The sequence below is a fragment of the Symphalangus syndactylus genome, chromosome 3 (genome assembly GCF_028878055.3).
Source record: "Symphalangus syndactylus isolate Jambi chromosome 3, NHGRI_mSymSyn1-v2.1_pri, whole genome shotgun sequence".
NCBI lineage: Eukaryota > Metazoa > Chordata > Mammalia > Primates > Hylobatidae > Symphalangus > Symphalangus syndactylus.
This window is the reverse complement of record NC_072425.2, coordinates 67134176-67156121: the sequence shown is the minus strand read 5'-3', so window position 1 is coordinate 67156121 and position 21946 is coordinate 67134176. Positions and strand designations below refer to the sequence as shown.

The following is a 21946-nucleotide window of genomic DNA, read 5'->3' as shown; positions in this document are numbered from 1 at the left end:
TTCATTCATTTCATCTTCCATCACTGATACCCTTTCTTCCAGTTGATCGCATCTGCTACTGAGGCTTCTGCAATCTTCACGTAGTTCTTGAAACTTGGCTTTCAGCTCCATCAGCTCCTTTAAGCACTTCTCTGCATTGGTCGTTTTAGTTATACATTCGTCTAATTTTTTTTCAAAGTTTTTAACTTCTTTGCCATTGGTTTGATTTTCCTCCTGTAGCTCGGAGTAGTTTGATTGTCTGAAGCCTTCTTCTCTCAAGTCGTCGAAGTCATTCTCCGTCCGGCTTTGTTCCGTTGCTGGTGAGGAACTGCATTCCTTTGGAGGAGGAGAGGCGCTCTGCTTTTTAGAGTTTCCAGTTTTTCTGCTCTGTTTTCTCCCCACCTTTGTAGTTTTTTCTACTTTTGGTCTTTGATGATGGTGATGTACAGATGGGTTTTTCGTGTGGATATCCTTTCTGTTTGTTACTTTTCCTTCTAACAGACAGGACCCTCAGCTGCAGGTCTGTTGGAGTTTGCTAGAGGTCCACTCCAGACCTTGTTTGCCTGGGTGTCAGCAGCAGTGGCTGCAGAACAGCGGATTTTCGTGAACCGCAAATTCAGCTGTCTGAAAGTTCCTCTGGAAGTTTTGTCTCAGAGGAGTACCCGGCCGAGTGAGGTGTCAGTCTGTCCCTACTGGGGGGTGCCTCCCAGTTAGGCTGCTCGGGGGTCAGGTACCCACTTTAGGAGGCAGTCTGCCCGTTCTCAGATCTCCAGCTGCGTGCTGGGAGAACCACTACTCTCTTCAAAGCTGTCAGACAGGGACATTTAAGTCTGCAGAGGTTACTGCTGACTTTTTGTTTGTCTGTGCCCTGCCCCCAGTGGTGGAGTCTACAGAGGCAGGTAGACCTCCTTGAGCTGTGGTGGGCTCCACCCAGTTCGAGCTTCCTGTCTGCTTTGTTTATGTAAGCAAGCCTGGGCAATGGCAGGCGCCCCTCCCCCAGCCTCGCTGCTGCCTTGCAGTTTGATCTCAGACTGCTGTGCTAGCAATCAGCGAGACTCCGTGGGCGTAGGACCCTCTGAGCCAGGTGCGGGACACAATCTCCTGGTGTGCCATTTTCCAAGCCCATTGGAAAAGCACATTATTAGGGTGGGAGTGACCTGATTTTCCAGGTGCCGTCTGTTACCCTTTTCTTTGACTAAGAAGGGGAACTCCCTGACCCCTTGTGCTTCCCGAGTGAGACCATGCCTTGCCCTGCTCCGGCTCGGCTCGTGCACGGTGCGCTAAACCGACTGTCCTGCCGCCACTGTTGGCACTCCCTAATGAGATGAACCCAGTATCTCAGATGGAAATGCAGAAATCACCCGTCTTCTGTGTCGCTCACTCTGGGTGCTGTAGACCGGAGCTATTCCTATTCGGCCATCTTGGGTCCACTGAGTTCACATGTTACAGAAATATATTTTAGAAAGTGGAAGTCTTCAGTATTTTACCTTCTGTACCTAATAACCTTTAAAATTTGAAGTCTATTCTTCCAACTTTGTTTTCTTTTTTACACCAGTAGTATAAAAGTGCTAATTCTATGAAAACAAAATGGAAAGCTTCTATGATAGGTTTTTGCACTTAATTTTTAAAATTTAAGGTATTTTGGTTTTTTTCTAGAAAGTTAAAATTTACCTATTTGTGAAGAGACTCATATATATTATAATGATTCTGGTTACTTAGCTTCTTTCTTTCCCTCATATTCCTCCTTTCTTCCTTTTATTTTGTTACATTCTCCTCTATTAACATCCTGGTTTCTTTCTTGTATTATAGGTTGAGTATCCCTTAGCAGAAATGTTTGGGATCAGAAATGTTTCAGATTTCAGATTTCTTCGGATATTGGAATATTTGTATTTTATTTACTTGTTCAACATCCTTAATTGGGAAACAGGAAATTCAGAGTGTTCTAAGCAGCATTTTCTGTGAATATGATCTTTGAGCATCATGTTATTGTGGTGCTGAAAAAGTTTTAGATCCTGGAGCATTTTGATTTTGGATTTTCAGATTAGGGATGCTCAGCTTGTTATTTTCCTCTTCCTTTCTAGGAACTCAAGGTCTTTCAGGTTTTTTTGTTGTCAACTATGGCATGAGCTTACAGAGCCTGCTCAACTAGTTATCCTTTGTCTCTGGCAGGAAAACAGATGTGGTCATTTGCTAAAACTCTTCTTTCAGAGTACAAGGTTCTCTGATAGGATCATAGTGAATCATTTTCTTTCAGTTATTTCATTTATTTACTCATTTAAATATATATCAAGAGCTTAATCTATATGTCAGACACTATGCTAGGTTTTAGGGAACATAGCAGTGATCAGAATGGATGTAGTTCTTGCCTATCAATGGATATTATACTCTTATGGATATGACAAATATAAAACTAAGAGCAATCTATTGGAAAATTTTGATTAATGCTGTATGGGTCCAATCAGGAGAGAAAAACCACACAGTAATTTTGATAGGTATATTTAATGTAATGAATTATTAACTATAATGAGGGACTGTTTTGTTACTCCAAAGAGTAACTTTAAAGAATGTAACGAGGCCAAGCGCCATGGCTCATAGTTGTAATCCCAGAGCTTTTGGTGGCCGAGCGAGGAGGAACACTTGAGGTCAGGAGTTGGAGACCAGCCTGGACAACATAGTGAGACCTTGTCTCTACAAAAAATTACAAAATTAGTCAGGTTTGGTGGCGTGTACCTATCGTCCCAGCTACTTGGCATGCTGAGACTGGAGGATTGCTTGAGCCCAGGAAGTCAGGGCTGCAGTGAGCTATGATAGCAACTCCTGCATTCCAGCCTAAGTGACAGAGTGAGATGCTGTCTCCAAAAATGCGTATATTTAAGAAGAGTAGTTATAAGGAATATAGAATTGAGACAGGGTTACCTAGGAAGAGGTCTGTGTCTTCCTTGAGAATTGAAATCCACACTTTGTTGGAGAAGGAACCTCTGTGAGTCACTGAATGGCAGAAAAGCCATTCTCATGTCTTTCTGGTAATCTGCTCTCTAAAACTTTCTGGAAATCCATCCTCTGAGGTGAAAAGGAAAAATATTCATGTGGCAATGTCTCACTACCCTCGTTCTGCTGTGAAACCACCTGAGGAGGGTTCTAGGGGCAGAATACTGGCTTTTGAGTGCTGTCGGCCCTTGTGCACGTTATGCATTGTGTTGGAGAAAGGCACAGTGTTGCAGGATATCGCTAAATGAGTGTACTGGAACCAGGAAGCCAACTCTTTTCTCCTGCAGTGTCTCTCCTGTGTTATCTATTTCAGTGCTAGTTGGCAAAGGAAAATCATTTAAGCAACTCAGATCTACTTTCACAGAGCAGACAAGTGGGTGAATTTGGAGCTGAGTGAGGAAACAATTCTATAATCAGCCCAAATGCTGTGAAAGAAATGAGAATGATAGATGCCCCAATTTAATCTTGGTGGTAGTGTTAGAGAAGATCTCTGAAAATTCAACATTAAGACCAGATATATATGTAGGATCCACACTGCTAAAGGATATAAGAAAGAGCCTTCAAGGTGATGGTCCACTGTGAAGAGCTTAACTTAAGCAAACAATTGGGTGAATTTGGAAGTTGTAGAAGACTGAATTGGTTCTAATGTAATGAGTGAGGGGAGAGTGGAGGGATGTTAAAGATGCATACTCTTGATTATGCAAACATGAAAGTCATATTAAGCAGTTAGGATTTTGTTGTAAGTGCAATGGAAAATAGGGGAGAGACCCAATCAACCTAAGCTCAAAATAAAATACTCCCCACTCCCTTCCATTAAAAACAACTTAGAGAAATCATTGTGTCCTGGCATCAAGAAAGGCTTTGTTGAAACTAAGGCTTATGGTAGGACTTCCAAGGAGTACCAGAACTTAGATTTGTAGAAGCCAGAATACATGAGGAGTCCTTAGACTAGAGATGGAAATGAAGGTAGAGAAATGCTTAACAGATAGTCTCTGGAGAATCTTGAATGTCGGATTGACCCTTCTGGATGCTTCTTGTTACTTTAGTAAAATCATGCCATCCATGTTTGAATCCAAATCATTTGGGGAAAAAGAATGAATCACTGTTTGAGTCAATTCTGCTCTTATGTTTCAGGCTAATTGGATGGTCTTCAGAATTTTTGATGATCTGTCAGTCTGTTTTCAAACCTCTATCTCACCTCACCTTCCATCCTCATTTTAAGAGATTTCACTTTAATTTGCTTCTTATAGGCTATGGGAAATGCCAAGATTTTTTCTTCCTCTCTTTACTAGAATCTTGCTTGGGCTACCTGTGCAAGGCCATTGGAATCCCTTAAAGATGACACAGTTTTGATAACAGTTTCTCATTTTTCAAGGAAGAGCTGTCACAGACGTAATTTATTAGTGTTATTTTTATAAAGACTTCTGGAGGCAGTGTAATTTGTGAAGAAAAGAGGTTTATTTGTTTCATGTTTCTACAGGCTGTACAAGAAGCATGATTCCAGCATCTGCTTTTGGTGAGGGTTTCAGAATGCTTCCACTCATTGCAGAAAGGGTTGGGGAGCCCACATGTGCAGAGATTACACGGCAAGAGAAAGGAAAGAGGTGCCAGGCTCTTTTAAACAACAAGCTCTAACTAAAAGAGAGAAAACTCACTCATTACCATGAGGACAACATCAAGCCATTTGTGAGGACTCTGCCCCCATGACCCAGACAGCTGTTATTAGGGTCCCACCTCCAACATTAAAAGTCAGGTGTCAGCATGAGTTTTGGAGGGTAAAATACCAAACTGTAGCACAGGCTTAGGTTATTTATTTTTTATTTTAATTTAAATAGATATTTAAAACAGAAGGTATTTTAATTACTTTTAATTTATCTTTCTGTTGGCTTGTATATCAAGCTGATTATGTGTTGGCACTTGACACTTGCTCAATGTCTGCTTTTAAGCTTTATAATTGTATATGTATTTTATTTGTAATTTTAAGTACATTAAAATTGTTGACATATTCTTTAATTTGAACATGTATTCTTTAATAATAAATTCTTAACTTTAAAGGTTATATTCAAATATACTGACCTGCCTACATTTTGTGTGTGTGTGTGTGAAAAAATGTGCCTTTTTGTTTGAGTGTCAGATCTTTTTAAACTTTTTAAGTCAAATATCTTTCATTTACTCAAACTGATTTGATGGCTGCTTATATAATTTTTTCTTTAAGAAAGGGTTCTCATCTCATAGAAAATAATTTGTTTAGATTTAAAGCTGATGCTGGACTTAGGGACATAAAATAGATGAATTTGGTATACTAATCACATGCAAGTGAATGAATTAAATTTATTAGACTAAAAAACTCCAAGTGAATGAAGGACCTAGGGAATGGGAAACTCTGGTTTGTTGCCTTTTCTGGTTTACATATGATTTTATTGAAGATGATTTGATAATCCAGGATTTTTTATATTCTCAGAATAATATTAAGATCAAGTGTTATTGTTCAGTATGGTAAATGTAGCTTATGAAGTTTATGAATTGAGAAGTATCTATGTAGATTGTAAGAGTTGTTGTGAATAAATATTTTATGTCACTGAAACTTTTTTTTTGGTCTGTATCTTCCCAGTTTTACCCAAATTGAGTTTATAGGTTAAAAATTTTTTTTTTGAAGAATCACTCCAATTTTGTACTCAGCTGTATTTAAATAGGAGTACATGCATTGGCAGATATTGTAAATTTTATATTGGAAGTATTTTGCTGAGGTCATTTTAAAATTAATACTAATTTTACATTAAGATTGTTTTATCAGTTCATATATTTAGTGATTCTGTATTTCTCGAGTAATTTGTGAAAAGTATTCATAGAAAAGATTTATATTTTTTCCAGGTCTGCTGTATATTATTGAAACACAGAAAGTTCTTGATCTCAAAATTAATTTGAAGGCTTCATATATTATTGTCCCACAAGATGGAATTTTTAGTTCTACATCAAATCTGCTTCTTTTGGACCTTGGTCATCTAAAGGTATATACTAATAATATTTGATTGATGATAATAGCATTTAGGGTGTTTCTTTGTTTTAAATGTGTTTTGTTTTTTAAACAGTTTGATTTATTGCTTTTTTTCCTAGATTTGTGGTAGATAAGTAAGATTTGAGAAATCTTCCTTTCTGTTAAATAAAGCGAAGTCTCAATTAGGTAGTTTTCCTACACTTATGAAAGCAAAATGACCAATTAAGCTCTGCAGGTCAGGTTCAAATCTAAGATTGATTGACTGATTGATTGATTGATTGACTGATTTGAGACAGAGTCTCACTCTGTCACCCAGGCTGGAATATAGTACTGTGACCTTGGCTCACTGCAACCTCTGCCTCCTAGGTTCAAGTGATTCTCAGGCCTCAGCCTCCTGAGTATCTGGGACTACATGTGCCCGCCACCACGCCCGCCTAATTTTTGTATTTTTAGTAGAGACAGAATTTCACTATGTTGCAGATCCACTTGCATTGGCCTCCCTAAGTGCTGGGATTTCTGGCGTGAGCCACCGTGCCTGGCCGGAATCTAAGATTTATATTTATAGTATTTGAGAGTTGTGCTTGAGAAGCTTATTTCTTTCTCAATTTAGACCTATTACTTGATTACTTAAAGTATATAGAATGATAGAGAATTGTGGAAACAATCAAATACGTCTTCATCTTTCTGAAATTTTTTGTGTATAAAACTATATATATTGACATTTTAATATTTGTATTAAATAATTCTAAATTGAGAAATGGTCGTCTTCTGTTTACCTAAGTCATTTCCCTTTTTTTCTTTCTTTTTTTTTTTTTGAGACAGAGTCTGGCTCTGTGGCCTGGGCTGGAGTGCAGTGGCAGGATCTCAGCTCACTGCAAGCTCTGCCTCCTGGGTTCATGCCATTCTCCTGCCCCAGACTCCCGAGTAGCTGGGACTCCAGGCCCCTGCCACCACGCCCGGCTAATTTTTTTGTAATTTTTAGTAGAGACTGGGTTTCACCATGTTAGCCAGGATGGTCTCGATCTCCTTACCGTGTGATCTGCCCACCTCAGCCTCCCAAAGTGCTGGGATTACAGGCGTGAGCCACCGTGCCTGGCCCTTTTTTTCTAATTATATACTTTTTTCTTTCCAAATTTTCAGTAGAGAATACATTTTTTTTGCTGTATTCTAGATCTGTACTCTTCACTATAGTACCCACTAGCCAGCCAGTGGTTATTTAAATTAATTAGAATTAAATAAAATTAATTCAGTTTCTTAGTCATATTAACCACATTTAAGAGTTTAATAGTCAGAAGTGGCTAGTGGCTACTGTATTTTTTGTTTTTGTTTTTGAGACATAGTCTCACTCTATTGTCCAGGCTGTAGTGTGGTGGCGTGATTTCAGCTCACTGCAACCTCTGCCTCCCAAGTTCAAGTGATTCTTCTGCCTCAGCCTCCCAAGTAGCTGGGATTTCAGGCATGTGCCATCACGCCCAGCCAGTTTTTGTATTTTTAGTAGAGATGGGGTTTCACCATGTTGGTCAGGCTGGTCTTGAGCTCCTGACCTCAAGTTATCTACTGGCATTGACCTCCCAAAGTGTTGGGATTACAGGCGTGAGCCACCACGCCTGTCCTGTATTTGACAGCATTGATACAGAACATTTCCATTATTGTAGAAGTTCTATTGGACAGCATTGCTGTAAATCATTAAATGTAGAGGAATATCTATCACAGTTTAAAGAACCAAGAGAGGTGGATAATATTAGAATGCTTTTTCTGGCCACCTAACAAAAATACGTGCCTGTCCTTGATACTGACATCTTCCCTTATCCTATTTTTAAAAATTCTGCATTTGTTAATTGTGTAAACACCCACTGGGTATATATTTATAATAAGATTTATACAGCTTATTATTCATATTTGAATTTTATTCAGTTGTTTCAAGGGCAGTGTGGTATAATAGAGCATAAGGTTAGGAGTAAGGGTATCTAATTTTGTGACTTTAGGCAATTTGCTTAACCTGTTACCTAAAATTTATTACTTTTCAAACAGAGATAATCTTTTTTTGAGTGTTTACTTCACATGAGCTAGAGGGAAAAAAAGTTAAAAAATGTATGTGTACACACATGTATTTTTATGAGTAAGATCTTTATGTACTATTGTGGAGTCATCTCCAGGATGTTTAAGTGAAAAAAGTAATGCACACAGTATGCCAAGAAAGGAGAGCTACAAATATAACTTGCCTGGAGTTGCATAAATGGCAGAGTTGGAACTAAAATTCAGCTATCCTATTTAATTCTGGACTCTTTTACTTCTTATTGTAAAGCTGTATCAGTATTTGTCATCATGCCATAGAAACATTTTAGAAGCTAAATTTGTCTCTTGATCTTGCTCTTAATGAGAAGGCCTCTTATCACATTTAAAAAATTTGTAGACATATTATTCTTCAGGACCATCTTGGTTTCTTTCTTTTAATGCAAGTAAATGGGAAATATATCCTAATATGTAAAAATTTACTTTATCACTCTCCTTATTATTATATATCTCATGGATGAGGACCTTTCTAATAGCCTTATTATATATGCTTACTTGTGAATTTATCCTCTCCTATTAACATTTTATAAGTCTAAAAATGAAAAACTTTATACTTACATTTTGAAGTATTTTGCATAGTCTAAACTATTAAAATTAACTTGAAGGTGACGAGTAAAAGTCGTTCTGAATTACCAGATGTGAAACCAGGTGAGGCTAATCTTAAAGAGATAATGGATATAGCTTATGACTCGTTTGATATTCAACTTACAAGCATACAGCTGCTTTACAGTAGAGTTGGTGAGTATAAAATGCATTATTTGTTGATTGATTTTGTTGAAGTGATTAATTAGGTTTTTAGACACTTTGAAGACCTTCCTCTTAAATGTGTTAGAACTTCTATATTTTTGAATTAGAAATGATAGTAAATATTGTCTAGCTGTTCTTACCAGGAGCAGTCTTGCCCCCCCGCCAAGAGACATTTGTCAATATCTGGAGACATCTTTGGTTGTCACAGGTAGAGCATGAGTAGCACTCCTAGCATCTAATGGGTGAAGGTGACGGATACTACTAAGCATCCTACAATGTTCAGGCCGGTCCCTCATAACAAATATCAGTAGTGCTGAGGTCAAGAAATCCTGATCTGTACCAATGTTTTCCAGCCTTTGACCAAAGTTGGCCGATATTGAAAATGATGTTGGTATTACTACACAGTCGGATAACCAGAAGACATTGCTCAGGGCCAGAAGTAAGCAGCCTAGGGGCTTTGACAGTCATGGACAGCCATACAAAGACGAGGGTCACTCTCCTAGACATGCTTGTATCTCATTCACTGTGATATACCAGTCAGGAGTCTCTGATTTAGAGCTAGTTTTTAAGATGAAGTCAAAGCCAGAAATTCACTTGACAAGAGCCATTTAAGTAGTTAGGGAGAGACCCCAGATTCATTCAGCTTTCTTTTCATTCTGTCGTACTGCTTTTGAATCCCTAGAGTGTTAGTGAACATGCATATAATTCAGTAAAATTTGATGTGTTGAAAAGATCCATATGTAGAGATCTATGTGTTTGTATGCAGTCAGATTTTAGTTACTTGAGCTAACCAATAAAAGGAGAAACAATGAGAATCCAAAGTAGCTGTTATCAAAATTGTTAATTTGTATAGGACTGAAACATTTTATTTCTTTAATTATATTTGCTTCAGGATAGTGAACGTAGTTTGTATTTTTATCGTATTCTAATTGTGGTGGAGGAAACCCAAAGGTATAGTGGGTGGCAACAGTACATTATTTTTAGAAGTCCACAAATTCTTTTTCAGGGAATAAATTACTGGGTTTGGTTTTCCTTGATTGGGATTTTATCTGACTCATAGAATTATTAGGTTCAAATGAGATAGTATATGTGAAAATGCATTATATGACTGAGATCCCATTAATCTTGTTATGAATTTTTAAAGTTATTTCTTTCTGATTATACCTATTTTAGAAAATCTGAACAATTCAGAAACCAAAAAGATAAACCTTTATGTTACTGCTTAGGCAAGAACACTATTGATATTTTGTTGCACATCCTTTTAGTATGTTTTTCAGTGTATGTGCCTGTGAATATATGGGATGTGCTTATTTGGTGTTTATATTGGAGGTATTTGTGAATGTATTTTTTTTACATGATTTATATAGTTTTATATCCAGATATTTTTTCTTTTACCAGTAATATTTTGGTCACTTGAACTCATGGTTTTTATTGTCTATATTATGCTATAGGGCTGTGGTCTCAGTTATTTAACCATTCCCTTATGGAACATTTAGGCTCGTAACTCTGCAGTGATTGTTGCCAATCAACAACATCCAAGTAGACTTGGATGTGAATTTCAGTTTTATCACTAGCAGGTTGATCATAGGCAAGTTATAAATTCTTTCGAGTCTCAGTTTTCTAAAGTGGGATTATTATACAGAATTTTGAGAATTAACATTTAAACATTACCTAGAAGAGTAGAAATTATAAATCTTGAATAAATGGTAGCTTTTATTAGTTACTGTTAAAGAACCTCACTTTTTACTACCTTTTGCATTATTGCCTTACTGTCATGTTACTTTTTTGGGTAAGGTATGTGGTTGGTGTAGTGATTGTCAGTGGATGCGCAGTAGATTTGATAACCTACTGATTGTATGTACCTGAGAATGTGACATTAAGATTACCTAGCTGTGGTGAAATTTTCTCATGTAATGGAATGTGTGACTATGAAGTATTAATAGTTATTTTAGGTTTTGTGTGTTATATTATAGTTACGTTAAATATGAACCATTTTCTGTACTTAGGTGATAATTGGAGAGAAGCACGAAAACTCAGTGTATCTACCCAGCATATTTTGGTACCCATGCACTTCAATTTGGAACTGTCTAAGGCCATGGTTTTCATGGATGTAAGGATGCCCAAGTATGTACTGTTTGTTTCATGTGACTATGGATCTTCTGGGTAGCTAGGGAAATACCATACTTAATTGACCTTTCCTTGTGCGTGTGGTAAAATGTATATAAAATTTACCATTTTGATAATTTTTAAGAGTATAATTCGTTATTAAGTTCACACATGTTGTTATGCAACCATCACCACCATTCATTTCCAGAACTATTTCTCTTCCAAACTGAAACTCTATACCCAATTAAACAATAACACCCCATTTCACCCTGCACCCGGCCCCTGACAACAACCATTATATCTTCTGTCTTTATGAATTTGACTATTTTAGGTACCTCATGTAAGTGGAATCATAGAAAATTAGATTTTGTGTGCCTGGGTTTCTTCACTTAGCATAATGTCTTCAAGATTCATCCATGTTGGAGCATATGTCAGAATTTCATGTATTTTTAAGGCTGATTAATATTCCTTATATGTATATACTATGTTTTTATTTATTCATCCTTCAATGGACATTTGTGTTGTTAATGCTGTTTGGCTATTGTAATAATACTGCTGTGTACAAATATCTGCTGAAGTCCCTGATTTCAGTATTTTTGGGTGTATACTCAGAAGTAGAATTGCTGGATCATATTGTAGTTCAGTGTTTAAGTTTTAGAGGAGTGCTGTGCTGTTTTTTATAGCAGTTAACACCATTTTACTTTCCTGCCAGCACAAGGGTTTCAATTTCTTCACTGCCTCTACAACACTTGGTATTTTCTGTTTTTTTATTTTAATAGTTATCCTAATAGGTGTGAAGGGATGTGATTTTTCTAATGCTTAGTGATGTTGAACATCTGTTCTTGTGTTTGTTGACCATTCATGTATTTATTTGGAGAAATACATATTCAAGATCTTTGCCCATCTTTTAATCTGGTTATTTATTTTTTTCTTTTTTTCGAGATGGAGTCTCCCTCTGTCGCCCAGGCTGGAGTGCAGTGGCATGATCTTGGCTCACTGCTACCTCCACCTCCTGGGTTCAAATGATTCTCCTGCCTCAGCCTCCTGAGTAGCTGGGACTACAAGCGTGTGCCACCACGCCCAGCTAATTTTTTGTGTTTTTGGTAGGGACGGGATTTCACCGTGTTAGCCAGGGTGGGCTTGATCTCCTGACCTTGTGATCCACCCACCTCAGCCTCCCAAATTGCTGGGATTACAGGCATGAGCTGCCTCGCCTGGCTGAGTTGTGAGAGTTTTAAAATATATTTTGGATATTAACTCTTTATCAGATATATGATTTGCAAATATTTTTTCTCACTCTGGGTTTCCTTATCACTCTGTTGATTGTGGCCTTTGATGTCTAAAAGTTTAAAATTTTTATTGTCCAGTTTATCTTAGTTGCCTATGCTTTTGGTGTCATATCCAAGAAATTATTACAAAATCCAATGTCATAAAGTTTTTCTTCTTTGTTTACCTTAAAGAGTTTTATAGTTTTAGCTTCTTTTATTTAGATCTTTGGTCCATTTGAGTTAATTTTTGTATGTGACATATAGGATAAGGACCCGCCTTTATTCTTTTGCATGCAAATATCTCATTTTCTCAATACAATTTGTTGAAAAGACTGTCCTTTTCTCATTGAATGGCCTTGGTACCCTAGTTGAAAATCATTTATCCATATATGCAAGAGCTTATTTTTGGGCTTTCTGTTTTAGTCCATTGGTCTCTATGTCTTTATTTTCCTGTACCACACTATTTAGATTACTGTAGCTTTGTAGGAAGTTTTGAAATCAGGAGATGTGAGTTATTTAACTTTGTTCTTTTTCCAGATTGTCTTGGCTATTCGGGATCCTTTGGTATTCCATATGAATCTTAGGATGGAGTTTTCTTTTCTTGTAAAAAAATGTTACAGAGATTCTGATAAAGAGTGTATCAAATCTGTAGATCCCTTTGAATGGTATTGACATCTTAATAATATTGACTGTTACAGTCCATGAACATGGAATATCTTTCTATTTATTTGTGTCTTCTTTGATTTCACCAGCATTTTCTAGGTCTCAGTACTAAAGTCTCTTGCCTGATTTCTTAAGTTTATTCTTTCTGATGCTATTGTAAATGAATTTAAAAATTTTTGGTGGATTGTTTATTGTTAGTGTATGGGAACTTAACTGATTTTTATATCCTGCAACTTTGTGAATTTGTTTACAATTCTAAATTTCAGGATTCTAAAGTTCTAACAGATTTAAGATTTTCTACATATAAGATCCTATCATCTGTGTACAGTTAGTTTTTTTCCCTTTCTGATATGGGTGCCTTTTATTTCTCTTTCTTGCCTAATTGGTCTGTCTAGAATTTTTTAGCACTCTCTTGAATAGAAGTAGTTTAGGTTGGCATCCTCACCTTTAACCTGAGCCCAGAGGAAAAGCTTTCAGTATTTCACCATCGAGTATGATGTCAGCTGTGGGATTTTTATGGATGACCTTTATTATGTTGAGGTAGTTTCCTTCTGTTCCTAGTTTGCTAACTTTTTATTATGAAAATGTGATGAATTTTTTCAAATCCTTTCTGTGCTTTGAGATGATCATGTGATCATGTGAAAAATGATCAAGATGATTTTTTTTTCCTTCATTCTCTTAATGGGGTATATTACCTTAATTGCTCTCTATATATTAAATCGTATTTCTTGAGTCCAGCAAAAAATCCTTTTATTCCAGGAATAAATCCTCTTATTCTAGGAATAAATTCCAAGAATAAATAATTTATAAACCATTTAATGGGCTATTGATTTAGGTTTGCTTGTGCTTTTGAGTTTTGCATCAATATTTTTCAGATATGTTGGACCACAGATTTCTTCTAGTATCTTTGTCTGGCTTTGATATCAGGGTAATGCTATCTTTATAGAATGGATTAGAAAGTATTCCTGCCTCTTCAGTTTTTGATTGTTTGGTAGAATTCACTATTGAAGCGATCAGATCATGGGAGGTTTTCTTTATTGGGAGGTTTTTGATTACTGATTCAGTCTCCATAGTAGTTTATCCAGATTTTGTTTCTTCGTAATTCAGTGTTGGTAGATTTGTGTTTCTTGGAATTTGTTTCATTTAGATTATTCATTTGTTGGTGTAAAATTGTTTATAATTGTTTCTCTCTTACAACCCTTTTTATTTTGTAAAATAAGTAGTAGTGTTACCACTTTCATTTCTGATTTAAATTGAGTCTTTTCTCTTTTTTTCTCAGTCTAACTAAAGGTTTTCAATCTCGATCATTTTGAAGAACCACCTCACATTTTTGTTGATTTTTTTCTCTATTTTTCTATATTTATCTCTGCTTCCATCTTTATTATTTTTTTATTTCTGCTAGCTTTAGGTTTACTTTGCTGTTCTTTTTCTAGTTCTTTAAGGTGTAAAGTTAGGCTATTGATTTTAGGTCTTTCTTCTTTATTAATGTAGGTGTTTACAGCTATAAGGTCCCTTTTTGGCAGACTTTTGCTGCATCCTATGAATTTTGGTATGTTGTATTTTCATTTTCATTTGTCTTATTTTCTTTTTTTTTTTTTTTAGAAGGAGAAACTCTCACTTTATTTTTTTAAACAATTTTATCATAGTGATGACATACAATAAATTGCACATATTAAAGTGTATGATTCGATGAGTTTTCAGATACAGGAATGCCCATGTAACCATCACCATAATCAAGATAATAGGTGTACAATCATTGCCAAAATTTTCCCCCTGCCTCTATAGTTTTCTCCTCCTGCCCCTTCCCACCCTGTCCCCTTTTTCTAGGCAATCATTGATGTGTTTTCTCTCCTGACAGATTAGCTTTCATTTCCTGTAATTGTATTTAAATTCAACCACACATTATGTGTCCTTTCACTCAATTATTTATTTATTTATTTTTTCTAATTTCCCTTGTAATTTCTTTGATCTCATTGCTTGTTTAACCATCTGTTTTTAAATTTCTATACACTTGTGACTTCTATACTTTTTTCTTCTACTCTTGCATTCTAGACTCATTTCATCATTATTGGAAAAGATACTTCTTATGATTTCACTTTTTTAACATTTTTTGACACTTTTTTTTTTTTACCTGACTTACAATCTGTCCTGGAGAATGTTTCATATGCACTTGAGAAAAATGTCTATTTTGCTGAATGGAGTGTTCTATATATGTCATTTTGGTCCAGTTGGTCAATTTTATTGGTCCAGTCCCCTGTTTCCTTATTAATCTACTGCCTAGTGATTCTATTCAGTATTGACAGTGAGATATTGAAGTCTCCTATTATTATCAAGGAACTGTCTGTTTCTTCCTCTTAATTCTGTCAGTGCTTGCTTTATATATTTTTGAACTCTGATGTTTGGCACATATATGTTTATAATTGTTATGTCTTCTTGGTGAAGTTATACTTTCATTATCATTATATAATGTCCTTCCTTATTGCTTGTAACAGTTTTTGACTTGCAGTCTATTTTGGCTGTTTCTGTTGCAGGCATCCCTGCTCTCTTTTGGTGATTATTTGCATAGAATGTCTTTCTTCATTTTTTTTTTTCACTTTTAACCTGTGTGTTTTCTATGAGTTAATGTGATCTCTTGTAGACAGTATGTAGTTGCATCCTGTTTTTTAATCCATTTTGTCACTTGAAGTTTTTAATTGAGAAAAAATTTATTTACATTTAAAGTAAATACAGATGGGGAGGACTTACTTTTGTCATATTGTTATTTGCTTTCTGTATGTCTTACAGCTTTTTTAATCCCTCATTTCCTCCTTTAATGCTGCCCTTTGTGTTCAGTGGATTTTTGTGTGTGACATGCTTTGATTCCTCTCTCATTTCCAGTATTGTATATTCTACAAATATTTTCTTTGTGGTTACGATGGAGATTATGTATAATATCCTTAAGTTGTAACAGTCTATTTATTTATTATTTCTTTTTTTAGACAGGGTCTTACTCTGTCACCTAGGCTAGAGAACAGTGTTGTGGTTGTAACTCACTGCAGCATTGAACTCCTGTGCTCAAGTGATCCTCCTGTCTTGTCCTCCTGAGTAGCTGGGACTACAGGCACACGCCACTACACTCAGCTAATTTTTAAATTTTTTTGTAGAGATGGGTCTTGCTATTTTGCCCAGGCTATAACAGCCTATTTAAGATTGAGGCAGGTTGCATAGTCTTATGCCTGTAATCCCAGCACTTTGAGAGGCCAAGGTGGTAGGATTGCTTGAGGCCAGGAGTTTGAGACCAGCCTGGGCAACGTAGTAAGACCCTGTCTCTACAATAAGTAAACAAATAATTAAATAAAATTAGCTGGGCATAATGGTGCATGCCTATAGTCCTAGCTACTTGGGAAGTTAAGGTGGGAGGATAGCTTGAGCCCAGGAGGTTGAGGCTACGGTGGGTTGTGATTATGTCACTGCACTCCAGCCTGGGTGACAAAAAGTTTTAAAAAGTGAAAAATAAAATTGATGCCAAGTTAGCTTCAATTGCATGCAAAAACTCTACTTCTTTCCTGCTTTGCCCCCTCCAGTTTATCTTATTGATGTCCCAGATTATATTTTTATATATTCTCTACCCATTAACAAAGAATTGTAATTATTTCTTATGCATTTGTCTTTTAACTTATGTAGAACATAAATAGTAGAGTTATAAACCAAAATTCTAATAACATTTGCTTTATACTTGTCCATGTATTTACATTTACTGGGATTATTATATTTCATTGTTAGCTGAAGCTATGTGCCTGAGATCCTAAGTAGAGAAGTCTGTTGAACTAGACTGGGCCATTTAGATGATTTATTTCTAAATAGTTTTAGACTGTAGGTAGTCATTTAACTTCTTCCTTGTAACAGCACCTTTTTTCTCCCTTACAAATATTCAAACCTCAGGCACAGGTCTATTTTAAAATTTAACCAAAGGCTTTTCTCATCTAACATCTACCAAACACTTCCAGGAGAGTTGCTACTAGCAAGGAACATGAGAAGGCTTCATGCCTAGTTAAAGTGTACTAGGAAGAATAGAGGGAATTAGAGAGACTCTGGCCTTTTCCTATATGGTACATGGGGTGGACATTGTTTTTAATACTTATTATACTTAACATGTAAAAGGGAGAGACCCACACCCTTTTTTGTTGACCTTTACCTCATGGTGGCTCTATCTACTAACAAACATTGTCCAGGGCCCTAAATCTTACTCTCCTAGATTTTCTTTTCTTAGAAAATCAAAGCATGCACTGAGAGTCTTGAGGCAGAGGAATGGCTAGAATTTGGTTTAAGAGACAGAAGGAAAGAAAACCATGCTACGCATTCCCTTGTTTTTTTCAAATCCAGCTTTAGATATGGTTCGATTTAAAGAGAAAAGGCTTAATTCTTTTCATTTCTCCCTAATTATGTCTGCTGCTTGTTTACTCTTTACTACTGTTTCTTGTAAAGTTTTCCATTCTGTGATAAAGATTAAAGATCTATGCAATTTCTTGTTTTAAATATATGACTATGAATTGATTTTTTTTTAGCATAGCTTAAATACTTTTCTTCTTGGTAAGTATGCTATAATCTTGGAAGTTACAGGGTACCAGAAAAAGTAGGTGATATTTCTCTGAGGGAAGAACAGGGCAGCTTTTATCTTGGTTTGGACTTGCTCTGTCAGTATATGCTTAGGAAGAATTTATGTCTTGTGATGCAGGGAATATGTATAGCATAGCAGGAATTAAAATAGCTGATTATAATAATATATCTATAATAATGTAATAAATATATATATTGATAATGGCTATAGATTTGGACCAGCTTATAGGTTAGTATAGTTAAAATACTCACAGGGCAGAAATGACAATGACTTAACTTAGAAAGATGAAATCTTAGAAGTTATTTGGTTTCTATTTTATAATATTGTAAGCAATATAAAGTGGATATGATATGTCAAATCCTGGAACTCCACAAGTGTCAGGAACATTCCCTTGAAAGTTGAGCTGCGTTAAGTTGAAGGCAAATAAAAGGATGCTTGCTATTTGGTAGATACTATTTTGGTACCCAGCATCTTTAGATTGTGCAACTTGCAGATTTTTCAAGAAAGTGAAAAAAAGTTTAAGTGCATTAAGAGAATCGATTCATAATGTTTAACGAAGTTAAACTACTAGTACGCTTGTGATTAATTACAAATATTTAGGGTATTGGAAATAAAAGAAAGCTTGTAATTTTCTGCAGGACTCCAGTACATTTTTAGAAAGATAGGTAAGTAATCAGTGTGCGTACATGGAAAAAGTAATTTTTAGGGAAAATGCGGGGATAAAAATGGGGAGTGAAAACTTTCTCTCTCTGATAGTGAAAACTTTCTCTCTCTCTCTCTCTCTCTCAGAGGAGACTGTCAAGGCAATTAAAAGAATAATAAAGCACTCTGATGTGGTTTTGCTCCATGGTCTTTGTTATATAGTCTCATGAGCAGGCTATTTGTACTGCCAAACCTTAGTTTTCTCATAGGAACCATGTACATCTAGGAACTTAAAATAAATAGAGAGCAAAAATAGGTTGTCTGCCTCATAGATTGTGAGGACTGTTTACAATAATGCATGTAAGTGCTTTCCTCAATGCCTGTCACATGAGAAACACTTGATTAGTAGTAATTGTCAATTGTGTATAGCAAACAGTAGAAGGACATTACATGAAATAAGAACATAAACCTCTGAAAAATAATGAGTTTAGCCCATCTAATGAAACTGGTTAATAGGGTAAGATGGAAATTGGAATAGAGATTTTTAGTGTTTAAAATCACATTTGATTCAGATAATTTGAGAACAGTCTTTTTAATTAGTGCACTTAAATCAGAATAATTCCTTTATAATTATTTATTTTTATCTTTTCAAAACAGATTCAAGATTTTTGGAAAGTTACCTCTTATTTCTTTACGAATCTCAGATAAAAAACTACAAGGGATTATGGAATTGATTGAAAGCATTCCAAAACCTGAACCAGTAACTGAAGTATCTGCCCCTGTCAAATCATTCCAGGTAATGTTACTTTCAAAATTAATATAAGCATGAATTAAGAAAGTCCACAAATAGTATTTCAAACAATCACAGGAATTTTATATAAGACAATTTGCAATTTGTTTTGAATAGACATTAAGAAAATTACTTTTTTTTTTTCTTTTTTTTTTGAGACAGAGTCTCGCAGGCTGGAGTGCAGTGGCGTGATCTCTGCTCACTGCAAGCTCCGCCTCCCAGGTTCACGCCATTCTCCTGCCTCAGCCTCCCGAGCAGCTGGGACTACAGGCGCCCGCCACCATGCCCGACTAATTTTTTGTATTTTTAGTAGAGATGGGGTTTCACCGTGTTAGCCAGGATGGTCTTGATCTCCTGGCCTCGTGATCTGCCCACCTCGGCCTCCCAAAGTGCTGGGATTACAGATGTGAGCCAGCACGCCCAGCCAGAAAATTACATTTTGAGAGAGAAATTGAAATGGTAAATAGTTAAGAAAGATATAAAATAATAAATCGACTTTCCTAATTTCTGCAGCCTCCAATCCCTCTCCTGAGCAATAACACTGTTAACTACTGCTTCTCTAGTTTTTAAAAAAATATTTATGGCATATACCAGTACACACATGCACAAGAACATGCTTGTGTGTGTGTATGTAGTATGTGTGTGTGTATGTAGTATGTGTGTGTGTACATACATGTATATATTCATTTTTTTTTTTAAACAGAGCCTATCTCTGTCACCCGAGCTGGAGTGCAGTGGCGCAATCTCGGCTCACTGCAACCTCTGCCTCCTGGGTTCAAGGAGTTCTCTGCCTCAGCCTCCTGAGTGGCTGGGATTACAGGCGCCCACCACCACGCCCAGCTAATTTTTTTTTGCATTTTTAGCAGAGACAGGGTTTCACCATCTTGGCCAGGCTGGTCTTGAACTCCTGATCTCGTGATCCACCTGCCTCGGCCTCCCAAAGTGCTGGGTTTACAGGTGTGAGCCACCGTGCCCGGCCTGTATTCTTTTATTTTTAAAATTAAATGAAATCATTATACTCACTATTCTGAATCTGTATTATTTTCACCATTATTGTCATATATGCCTCAGATAAATTTTTATGTTAGCACATACAGATCTGCCTCATTTGTTTATGGTGATATAGTATTTCATTTTCTGCATATACCATCTTTTGCTTAATATATCTCCTTTTGATGGATATTCACATTATGAGTGTTTACAGTTATGAAAAATACTGCTTTTAACTTCCTTATATATATACATATATATATACGTGTATATATATATATATATATATATTTGCTTATACTTTTATTCATAGGATAAATTCCTAGAAATGGAATTGTTGAGTAAAAGAGTATGTGAATTTTGAATTTTGATTATTTTGCCAAAGAAAAAATTTTTTTTTTTTTGGGGACGAAGTCTCCCTCTTTTGCTCAGGCCGGAGTATAGTGGCACAACGTTGGCTCACTGCAACCTCCGTCTCCCAGGTTCAAGCGGTTGTCCCATTTCAGCCTCCCAAGTAGCTGGGACTACAAGTGCGTGCCACTACACTTAGCTGATTTTTGTATTTTTAGCCGAGATGGAGTTTCACCATGTTGGCCAGGCTGGTTTTAAAATCCTGACCTCAAGTGATCTGCCTGCGTTGGGCTCCCAAAGTACTGGGATTACAGGTGTGAGCCACTGTGCCCAGCCCAAATTTGCTTAACTTATAGTTTCCTAACAGTGGATGAATATCTTTCTCTGCTTTCATTACTGAGTATTAGCAAATGTTAAAATTTTATTCAAAGTGAAAAATGTCATCTTCTGGTTTTGATATGCTTTTCTAAATAAGTAGAACATACTTTCCTAAGTTTACTATTTTAATTTCTGTTTTTAGAAACTGCTGTTCATGTCTTTTTTCTATTGGGTTATGGTTGTCTAATTAAGGAAATAACCTGCTTGTCATTTAAAATTACTGTTTTTTTCCCCATTTTGTTGTTTGATTTTTATCTCACATGTAAATTTATTTTTGCCAGACAGAAGCATTTTATTTTTTACATAGTCAATTTTTTTTTCCTTCATGATTTCTGGACTTTGTATTATGTGACTTTTCCCTTTCCAAGAGAATTTCAGAAAGAAAAAAAATATATTCACATTTCCCTCCATTTTGGGGGGGTACAGAGGGTTCTTTACTCATGTTTAAATGCTTTTCTTTTGAAGTAGTTTCAAACTTGAAACATTCCAAAAATAGTATAAAGAACTTTTTTATTATACTTTAAGTTCTGGGATACATGTGCAGAACATGCAGGTTTGTTACATAGGTGTACATGTGCCATGGTGGTTTGCTGCACCCATCAGCCCGTCATCTATATTAGGTATTTCTCCTAATGCTATCCCTCCCCTAGCCCCCCACCCCTTGACAGGCCCCAGGGTGTGATGTTCCCCTCCCTGTGTTCATATGTTCTCATTGTTCAGCTCCCACTTATGAGTGAGAACATGCAGTGTTTGGTTTTCTGTTCCTGTGTTAGTTTGCTGAGAATGATGGTTTCCAGCTTCGTCCATGTCCCTGCAAAGGGCATGAACTCATCCCTTTTTATGGCTGCATAGTATTCCATGGTATATATGTGCAACATTTTCTTTATCCAGTCTATCATTGATGGGCATTTGGGTTGGTTCCAAGTCTTTGCTATTGTGAACAGTGCTGCATTGAACATACGTGTGCATGTGTCTTTATAGTAGAATGATTTATAATCCTTTGGGTATGTACCCAGTAATGGGATGGCTGGGTCAAATGGTATTTCTGGTTCTGGATCCTTGAGGAATTGCCACACTGTCTTCCACAATGCTGGAACTAATTTACACTCCCACCAACAGCGTAAAAGCGTTCGTGTTTCGCCGCATCCTCTCTATCATCTGTTGTTTCCCAACTTTTTTTTTTTTTTTTTTTTGAGACGGAGTCTCGCTCTGTCGCCCAGCCTGGAGTGCAGTGGTGCGATCTTGGCTCACTGCAAGCTCCACCTCATGGGTTCATGCCATTCTTCTGCCTCAGCCTCCCGAGTAGCTGGGACTACAGGCACCCACCACCATGCCTGGCTAATTTTTTTGTATTTTTAGTAGAGATGGGGTTTCACCAT

General features: G+C 36.4%; 1 protein-coding gene across 5 annotated transcripts in view; it reads left to right on the top strand.

Annotated features, from left to right (window-relative positions):
• The window catches only part of VPS13A (vacuolar protein sorting 13 homolog A), a 264964-nt gene that overhangs the window by 80292 nt on the left and 162726 nt on the right, over window positions 1-21946 (top strand). For all 5 annotated transcript variants that reach the window (XM_055272202.2, XM_055272201.2, XM_063636975.1 and 2 more), the window contains exons 20-23: window positions 5839-5975; window positions 8641-8773; window positions 10789-10906; window positions 18716-18854. In XM_055272202.2, the coding sequence (XP_055128177.1) occupies window positions 5839-5975; window positions 8641-8773; window positions 10789-10906; window positions 18716-18854 (527 nt within the window). The remainder of the gene's footprint in view (window positions 1-5838; window positions 5976-8640; window positions 8774-10788; window positions 10907-18715; window positions 18855-21946) is intronic.